Source organism: Medicago truncatula, chromosome 7 (assembly GCF_003473485.1).
Source record: "Medicago truncatula cultivar Jemalong A17 chromosome 7, MtrunA17r5.0-ANR, whole genome shotgun sequence".
Taxonomy (NCBI): Eukaryota; Viridiplantae; Streptophyta; class Magnoliopsida; order Fabales; family Fabaceae; genus Medicago; species Medicago truncatula.
In genome coordinates this window covers 3,112,914-3,122,582 of record NC_053048.1, presented here as the reverse complement: position 1 = coordinate 3,122,582, position 9,669 = coordinate 3,112,914, and the positions used below count along the sequence as shown (strand labels likewise).

Genomic DNA, 9,669 nt, shown 5'->3' with positions numbered 1-9,669 from the left:
GAAGAGAGAGTAATAAATAATTAAGGTTATAATAGGAAAAGTAACATCAATGTTGCATTGATATTTTAAAGCGACATATAATTTGAGACAATTTTTTTTCTTCCTAAAGCGATATACAATTTGGGACGGAGGAAGTATATGGTTTGTGTGACCATAGACCACTATTTAGAAGCTGAAAAATGTGGTTACGCAACTAAAAAAATTATGGTCACCCAAATACAAATAAATAGGAAGTTGCACTACTAGACAACAACAAAAAAAACGCCTCTTTACAATCTTGAACAATACAATCTCAGCTCAACTCTACCCTTTCCTTTCGCTGATATCACGAGATTCCATCAAAGAAGAAGATCTGAGAGAGAAAGATGTCAACGTCATCAAGCAACAATCATCAATTCCGATACACACAAACTCCATCCAAAGTTCTTCACCTTCGCAATCTTCCATGGGAATGTTCTGAAGAGGAACTCGTTGAGCTTTGTAGTCCTTTCGGTAGAATCGTTAACACCAAATGTAATGTTGGCGCTAATCGTAATCAAGCCTTCGTTGAATTCGTAATTCACCTCCTTTTCCTTTCGCTTTTTTTGGTTTGAAATTTTATTAGGGTTTTTTAATTATTAATTTGTTCATAATGATATTATCTTAGTACGCCTGTTTGGATAATCAGCTTATTTTCAACTTATGTATAAATTATTAGGGTTTCTTACTCATTACCCATTTATTTTTTTGATCTAATCCTAAATTAGAGAATTTTTTATTTATTTTTTATTTATTTTTTTATTTTATATATAATTTGCATCCTATGGAACTAAGTACACACACGACACAGACACTCTGACAGGTAGACACTGATAATAATTTGAGAATAAATCGTCAATTTAATCCTTAAACTATTATTCTGTCAACAATTTAGTCCCAAAATTATGTAAATATAATATGTAGTCCTTAATTATTTAAAATCTGTCAATTGAGTCTCTGCTTTTCAGATGTTTAGAGATTAAATTGATGGATTTTCTTATACGGTAGTGATTAAGTTGACAGAATTCATCTAGTTTAGGGACTATTTATTATATTTTTATAGTTTAGGGGATAAATTGAAGGGAGAGTGATAGTTTAAGGACTATATTGATGGTTTATTCAATAATTTGATAGAGTGAAGTGATTGAATGTGTAGGTGTTGTATCCATGTCTGGCAGAGGCATATGTCTCAGCCATGGGACATGCCTTCAATTTGAAGTGTACTGGAATGTTGTTTGTTGTTGGGTTCTACTCTTTGAATTAAGGCATCCAAATTAGGGGTTTCATCTTTCATGAGATATTGAATTTGATTTTATATCAATATTCTCATATTCACTGGTTTTGGCACTGTTAGGGAGAGAGTGGGGGTAGCACCTATAGTAGAAAAGTTGGTAGAAAATAGGCTTAGATGGTTTGGGCATGTAGAGAGAAGATCCGTAGATGCCGTTGTACGAAGAGTAGATCAGATGGAGGAGAGTCAGGTCAAAAGAGGTAGAAGAAGACCTAGGAAAACTATAAGAGAAACCATTAGAAATGATTTAGTGGTCAATGAGTTGGACCCAAATATGGTTTATGATAGAACACTATGGTGTAATTTGATCCATGTAGCCGACCCCACTTAGTGGGATAAGGCTTGGTTGTTGTTGTTGTATTCTCATATTCACTGGTTTTGCTCTTAAGAAAAGAAGCTTCAGTTTATATTATATTTGTGCTTTTGTAATAATATATCCAGCTCCTAGGTTCATCTTTGTCATGATAAAACTTTGGCTAAAATTGATACCAGGCGCGCCTTCAATATGAATTGTCGGTGTGATATAGTTTGCGTCACTCTCCTTTAGGCTATTGGAATGTTGGTTGTTATTAATATGATTTGGTTCTAATCTTTGACTTTGAGCTTCTAAATTAGGGATTCCATGGATATTGAATTTGTTTTCATATCCATTTTCTCCTATTTACTAGTTTTGGTCTTAAGAAAAGAAGGCCTGTAATCTTAACGAATGTGTCACTTAACAATTAGATACATGTATATAATGAACATCAAAACATAGTTTTGGAGGGAGGTGAGGGAACCCTCAAGTCACCATGATTTTGTGATGAATATGAATCTTCTCAATAATAGCACCCCATATAAGTTGAATTCTGTTTTTGCACTCTTCCATTCTCATCACATAGTTTTAGCATAGAGATTGCAGCCTTTCATGTCATCAGTGGTGGCCTTAAAACTGCTATTAGGGTTTCAGGTTTCGACTTGGTTAGGTAGTGCACTAAATTTTGACTTTTTAGCCTCTAAATCTCAGAACCCATAGCACGTCCAGCCAGCCCGAAACCCTAAGTCCTATCAACACTTGCTAGAGTTTACTTCATGTTCTACTCTGGCTGTTCATTTTGAGACAGCTTTGTGAAGGAGCCTACCTATGTTTAGATTGACTATTTTATATGTTGCGAATATTGAACCCTCCATATAATTTAAGATGTTTAAATCATAAACATTTGTCTCTGCTGCTGTTTGCAAGTTTAGCTTATTTTATTTCTCTTGATTAGCTTGATTAGTAGTATAAGTTAAAAACTGCCAAGTGTCTAAGAATGTATTTTTCTTATATTTGATCATACAAGACCTTGTTTTTCTGATTTTCCAAGTCAGCCATCTGAACTCAAGTATACATGCTTTATCAGGTGGATCAAAATCAAGCAATTTCAATGGTTTCATATTACGCTTCATCTTCAGAGCCTGCTCAGGTTCGTGGTAAAACTGTTTACATACAATATTCCAATAGACACGAAATTGTCAACAACAAAAGCCCTGGAGATATTCCTGGAAATGTCTTGCTGGTAACTATTGAAGGCGTTGAAGCTGGGGATGTGAGCATTGATGTTATCCACCTGGTAAGTGCCACATAGCTGATTTGGTTTTCTTGTGTTTGTAATTTTGTAAGATCCTGGGGCTTGTTTAGGTAGAAACACTTTGTACTACTATAATGTTTTTGATATGCTTATTTTTAAGATCTACATGTTTGAACCATTAGGACTTATACGTGAAGTGAATATTTGAAAACAAAAATGTCATGATCCCAACATTATAGAGGTAGATCTTAAATGGAATGCAATGAAAACTCCTAATCTAAGAATTTGACAGTGAAACTAGGGTATGATTATACACATAAGTGGCTCCCAGAAATACCTCTTCTTTTGGATTATCTAAGCATTTTTTTTAGTTATGATTGAACGTATCAGTATTGCGGACTGAGATAGATAATTCAAAAACACAGTTTGTTTCAAAGCGTGCTTTAAAATGTTTTGGGCTCTTTGTCCAAAATTCAAATAGGATTGGTTTGGGTGCTACTGTGTTCTTTTCTTTTGAACTCATGACCCTTAGAGTGGTAACTTTGGCCTCTCTTTGTATCATTTGTTTTCCTTGTTTTTTTTTTTGTTGCCTTAGCTTGTGTTGTTAGCTTGGCAAGATTTTTCTGGTGTAGCCTTTTCTACTGTGATGGCAGGCTTTTTAGTTACAGGGAGGTTTCTTAGGTTGGATATTTTCTCTTTGGTTTTGGTTTGCCTGGTGTTGTTTATGTGGGATCTGAGTTGGAGTGTGCTACTTGGCTTTGTCCTCCTTTTATTTCTGAGGTTTATTTCGGACTCATCTTGTGTTCGGACTATTTTTGTGTGTTAATAGCAACATACCTACAAAATTAATTGCTGTTTCAAACTCTTTTTGTGTATTAATAGCAGTTTCCATTGGAGTGGGGCCAAAATAACAAATTAAACTTTTTAACCTTGTATTAGGTTGCAAGGATAGGGGGGCCAAATTAAACTTTTTTGCGGGGTACAACAATTTGTAAAAATTAATACTTGGGACAGAGTGGCATATCATTAGAAATATATTGTAATGGAAAATACATTTTTTATAATGTTCTAACTCCAAGCTTTCAAGAAAACCCCATGAAATCAGATAGCAATATTAAAGAAGCCATAGAATCTGAAGGAAATGAACTAGAAATTTGTTAAACAAGGATACAAAAACGGTACAAAATTGCCATCAACAGTTGTGGAGGGGATGGGTTTCGTGCAATCTAGTGAATCCACTATTCACCACAGGACATCTAGACTCAACTGTGTTAAACATGAGAGTTGGGTTGGGACATCAATGGTTATGAAATCTGGTTACTTTTTTGTGGGGAGTATTGGTTGGTTGGTAATCCCACCCAATCAGTGGTTACGTAGTTGGAAATAATTAGACTGAGTTAGTTGGAGGGGGTTAGACTGTCTTGCACATAAGAAGGCAGGAGAGGGAAGTTTTTTTTTTTTTTGAAGAAGCTAAGTAGCCCACCTAAATTGCCACCAGAGAGAATTGAACCTGAGACCTTGAGGAGGAGCACACTCCAAGGTGCAAAGGAGGGAAGTTATCTTGCCATTTACAGAGATTTGGGGGCTGGGGCTTTTGGGTTTGCGATGGTTTGCAAACCCTTGAAGTTGTGCAGTACTGTTTCTATCATTCTGCTTAATACTAGATAAACTATTAGGAAACCTTTGGAAATTAATGAGTTGGATCGAAACATGGTTTATGATAGAACATTATGGCGTAATTTGATCTATTTAGCTGACCTCACTTAGTGAGAAAAGGCTTGGTGGTTGTTGTTGATGTTTTCATGGGAAGCTTGAAGTCTCATGCAAAGATCTTTCATTCATGTTACATCTTTTTCTCGAGTAACTGGCCAGGAACCTTCCTTTAGTACTCTTTCTTCATATGAATGCCAGTTTATTTTCATTTAATCATGTGAACATTTATTTTTTACCCTTCTATTTAGAGAAACCTGATTAAACCATGTGCAACTTTTTACTGAAATCCATTGAATCACAGATGGTGTTCTCTCATATTTAGATACTTTTGTTGGAGACAGTTTGGAATTATTATCATGTGCCTCGCACTCCTTTCACATATGACTACAGGTGTCATTCTGCACTTAAATCTCATCTGTTTGGAACTACCTTTTCCTTCTTGACATTACCTTATGAACTTTACACTTGTGATGGTTCCCGATCATGTGCCGTCGTATTATCTTCTGATCTTTTATTTAGGGAGAAGCAATGCGGTGTATGAACTAGTCTTTTAATTTTCTGTTCAGGTGTTTTCTGCTTTTGGCTTTGTTCACAAAATTGCTACATTCGAAAAGACCGCAGGTTTCCAGGTTAGTGAATTGTTGTCAGTTGCACTTCTTCCAATGTCCCTTACTCACTGTGTATATTAATTAAATATGTTTTATGCCATGTCAGGCTCTGATTCAGTTCACTGATGCTGAGACTGCTGCTTCAGCTAGGGATGCCCTGGATGGAAGAAGCATACCAAGGCAAAATTATTTTTGTATTTCCCGTTTACTTATCTTACCCTGTCTTTTATTCTTTTCATAGCTTGATAGTCATAATTGTAGCTGATTAACTTGTACTTTGCATCCAGATACCTGCTTCCAGAGCATGTTGGTTCTTGTAACTTGCGTATTTCATACTCAGCACACAGAGATCTGAATATCAAATTTCAATCAAATCGCAGCAGGTAATGGTGGAAGCAGGCAAGACAACTATCATTGATTATTCTTTATAATGCTTCTTGAATCTTTATGGTTCATTTTCTCAGAAACTTAAGAAAATTGTGAAAGCTTTTGTATGTAATTTTTCTTGGGGTTCTTTTATCTGCTAATTGATATATGTGCTTTTATCATCTAGGGGTTACTGAAGCTTGGTAAATTCCTTGATCATTTTTTAGTTGTTTGACACGTTTTCAATCAACTTTGTTATTTTTCATATGTTGTTGACATGCATTGAATTAGCTTTTTTTTTTTCATCAAGGCATTGAATTAGCTTTAAACACTTTAAAGTCATTTTAAAAAAAAATTATTGGGATTCAATACTAATTATCTGTAGTCGTTGTCGATGTAATATGGCTTCCATCTTTGTCTTTGGAAGCAACTCTGATATTGTCATTACACAACTACCTATATCTGTCTTGCTATAAATCAAATCATTGTTGTAGAAAGAGTTAATAGTTTTTTTATTCAGTTTTTTCTGATGAAAAAATAGTCTTTCCATCTGTCCTGGCGATGATCAGGTATTACTTTTTTATCGTCTAGGGGTTACTGAAGCTTGGTAAATTCCTTGATCATTTTCCAGTTGTTTGACACGTTTTCAATCAACTTTGTTATTTTTCATATGTTGTTGAAATGCATTGAATTAGCTTTAAACACTTTAAAGTTATTTTAAAAAAAATAATATTGGGATTCAATACTAATTATCTGTAGTCGTTGTCGATGTAATATGGCTTCCATCTTTGTCTTTGGAAGCAACTCTGATATTGTCATTACACAACTACCTATATCCGTCTTGCTATAAATCAAATCATTGTTGTAGAAAGAGTTAATAGTTTTTTTATTCAGTTTTTTCTGTTGAAAAAATAGTCTTTCCATCTGTCCTGGCGATGATCAAGTATTACTTTTTTAAACAATCTTTTATATGACAGGTATCTTAATTTGATTTTTTCTTCTTTTATATAGAGGTTCCAAACTTGCAGTCTTGTGACCTAGAATATGTACATCGTTTTTATATGAAAAATATCTTATCTGATTAGTTTTTTCTTTCTTTTGTATGGACTTCCACCCTTGAAGACTTGTTTTCTAGAATGTCATTGTAGAATTTTCTTTATTTTACTTGCTTCTTGGATAACATTGCGTTACAAAAATTTGTTGTGGTTGTGGTGAACTCAAAGAATTTGTCTGTGAACCATAAATCGTATTAATAAGCTTGTATTGTGAACTAGCTTCTCTTCTATCATTATATTTTTAAAATTACATAAATCAAATATGTCTGTCTTATGATTTATCGTTTATATTGCTTCTCAACCATTTTGGTTCAATGACTTTATCCTCTAGCAAGATCTTCATATCTGTTTAATGGGAAAGAGGAATGTAGTGCTATAATTTCCCACCATGGTAGGGTACAGGGGAAGGGTCGGACCCATTTTGGATCTATTATAGACAGTCTTATCTTGCATTTGCAAGAGTCTTATTCCATAACTTGAATCCTCATCTTTGTAGTCACATGATAACTTTAATTGGTGTGCCAAACGGCCAACAGTCCACTTTGCTAAATATGTTTAATGTAATCAATTTATTTTGAAGCTTTGCCTCAGGGATTACATTATTTTTTTTAAATGTGCACACCTATATTTCTATTTTTCTCTTATGGACGTTATTCTGTCAACATTTAATAATAATTATTTTTTCCATGACTTTTCAGGGACTATACAAATCCTATGCTTCCTGTCAATCATAGTGCTATTGAGGGGGCAGCACAGGTGTTTTATTGTTTTATTCTTCAATAATTTTTAGCATTTTCTATATGTTACTATGTGCTCACAATATGTACTCTTCAGCCTGCTATAGGTCCTGATGGGAAGAGGATAGAAACGGAGAGCAATGTGCTTTTGGCTTCCATTGAGAATATGCAGTATGCTGTTACTGTTGACGTCATCAACACGGTGAGAATTTATATATTTCCATAAAACTTCTGAACCTATGTTTGAATTATACTCTACAATGATGGTGTATCTTTACAGGTGTTCTCTGCATTTGGTACTGTCCAGAAAATTGCTATGTTTGAAAAGAATGGTCAAACTCAGGCACTAATTCAGTACCCAGGTATCAATCCTATTCGTCTGTTGTTTCTTGAGCTTGTGTGAACTATATTCCAGTTTTATATATGATTTCTAATGTAATATGGCAACTCTCTTTCATTAGTTTTCTTGTCTTTCGGTTTGGTGTACTTAATGCTGAGGATTATAGTGTTTGTGCACCAGTGTTTGGATTTAATTATTGATAAACCATGGGCTGTTTCAGTTGTTTTGACCGTATCATATCAGTTCTTTTCCATATTTCATTCTTGCTTTTGTTTATTATTTCATTGACCAAATGCTTTCCTTCCGCTTCATGTTAGAATGTGCATTGTTTTGTCTAAATGGATAGAAGTAATTATGGCACCTCTGTGATTTTGAGATCAATTGGTGTTTGTTGTTTTGCAGATGTTACCACGGCAGCAGCTGCTAGAGAAGCATTAGAGGGGCATTGCATATATGATGGTGGCTATTGTAAGCTTCATCTATCATACTCTCGTCATACTGATCTCAATGTAAAGGTATAAAAATGTGTTTTTGAGTTAACATAAAAAAAATTAAGAGATATCCTTAGAAGCAATGTGGACACTTTCTTGATCGGAAACAGATTTGATACTTAAATGTATGCTTCTTGACACTTGATTTACCTTTTATGGTAATTTGTTTTTGACAATCAAATGAATCTGAGTCTAATTTGAGTGTAATGGTTCGGTTTCAGGCTTTCAGTGACAAAAGTAGAGACTATACAGTACCACTAGTTCCTGCACCGGTATGGCAAAATCCTCAGGCTGCACCTATGTACCCTACTAATTCCCCTGCCTATCAGACTCAAGTTCCTGGAGGTTCCCCTGCCTATCAGACTCAAGTTCCTGGAGGACAAGTGCCATCATGGGATCTAACTCAGCATGCAGTTAGACCGGGCTATGTACCTGTTCCTGGTGCTTATCCTGGTCAAACTGGTGCGTTTCCTACAATGCCCTCCTATGGGTCCGCAGCTATGCCTACCGCTTCTTCACCTCTTGCTCAAAGCAGCCATCCTGGGGCTCCTCACAATGTAAACTTACAGCCTAGTGGTGGTTCAACTTCTGGTCCTGGTTCCTCGCCACACATGCAACAAAACCTTGGTGCTCAAGGAATGGTTCGGCCTGGGGCGCCGCCAAATGTGAGACCTGGTGGTGCTTCACCTTCAGGCCAACATTATTATGGTTAGGAACTTATAGTTTTACTTTTAAGTGTCAACTCAATCAAAGGAGACCGGCTTTAATGATGGAAGAGTGATAATATGACTTAAGTTGTTGTTCAGTTGGAAAGTACATCATCAATATTTATTAGTAATTTTAATAATGAAATTTAATTTGCAAGCTTTGGAATTGCATAAACTATAATCTCTTTCTCTCTTCTTCATTATGTTCCTTTACTATTTCTTTTTTCATTTTGAAAATGTTGCATTTTAACGATGTTAAACATTTTTTTTTTTCTCGAGGCTATTTGTTTATCCAAATCTACCAAAATTAAAAGAATCAAATACCACAGCAGCTACATGGTTATCATATGAAATTTTGGACAATACTCTTTCAATTTTATGTTGTCATCAGATCATACGTTATAACTTGTATTGTATGAACGGATTTCTGGCAGTCAAGACAGCCAATGATCTTTATTGTTGATTATGATCAAACAGCTAAGATTTTGACTTTCTGATTTGTTAAAGTCATGGTTTGAAAATGATCTCTATTGTTCAAGATTGAACAACTAAGAATTTGACTATCTGATTCGTTAAAGGTCACAGTGTGAACCGTTTTGCTTGATCTCTAGCCAGCTACTTAGACTAATTGCGACGACGGTGTGAAATTTCAACCATATGGATGTTGTCTGCAGGATCCTGTATTAAATCCAGCTTAGGCAATAAAATTTGAGAAATAATGTTGATATTAGAGGGTCACATATGCACGTCCCTTCACTTGGGGACACATGAAAGAGAGAAAGATGATATTTAG

At 35.0% G+C, this 9,669-nt stretch overlaps 1 protein-coding gene across 3 annotated transcripts; it reads left to right on the top strand.

Annotated features, from left to right (window-relative positions):
• Window positions 1-243: 243 nt before the first annotated feature.
• On the top strand, window positions 244-9,051 carry LOC11420325 (polypyrimidine tract-binding protein homolog 1). Of its 3 annotated transcripts, none has more exons than XR_003007054.2 (10): window positions 244-554; window positions 2,692-2,901; window positions 5,139-5,201; window positions 5,287-5,360; window positions 5,468-5,563; window positions 7,300-7,357; window positions 7,436-7,540; window positions 7,619-7,700; window positions 8,081-8,294; window positions 8,391-8,640. XR_003007054.2 is itself a non-coding variant. In XM_003621211.4 (10 exons), the coding sequence occupies exons 1-10, from the start codon at window positions 366-368 to the stop codon at window positions 8,880-8,882; spliced, it is 1,482 nt and encodes a 493-aa protein (XP_003621259.2). In that variant the 5' UTR covers window positions 245-365; the 3' UTR covers window positions 8,883-9,051. The 3 variants fall into 3 exon arrangements, 2 of the variants coding, with proteins under 2 accessions (XP_003621259.2, XP_024626271.1); XM_003621211.4 differs by having other exon boundaries at window positions 245-554; window positions 8,081-8,193; window positions 8,391-9,051; XM_024770503.2 differs by having other exon boundaries at window positions 245-554; window positions 8,081-8,146; window positions 8,391-8,533.
• The last annotated feature ends 618 nt before the right edge of the window (window positions 9,052-9,669 follow it).

Bases quoted from the DNA above. Each gene is read 5' to 3' on its own strand.
- LOC11420325 (XM_003621211.4), top strand. From the start codon at position 366: ATGTCAACGTCATCAAGCAACAATCATCAATTCCGATACACACAAACT. The intron at 7,541-7,618 runs GTGAGAATTTAT...GTATCTTTACAG, and splicing joins CTGTTGACGTCATCAACACG to GTGTTCTCTGCATTTGGTAC. The intron at 7,701-8,080 runs GTATCAATCCTA...GTTGTTTTGCAG, and splicing joins GGCACTAATTCAGTACCCAG to ATGTTACCACGGCAGCAGCT.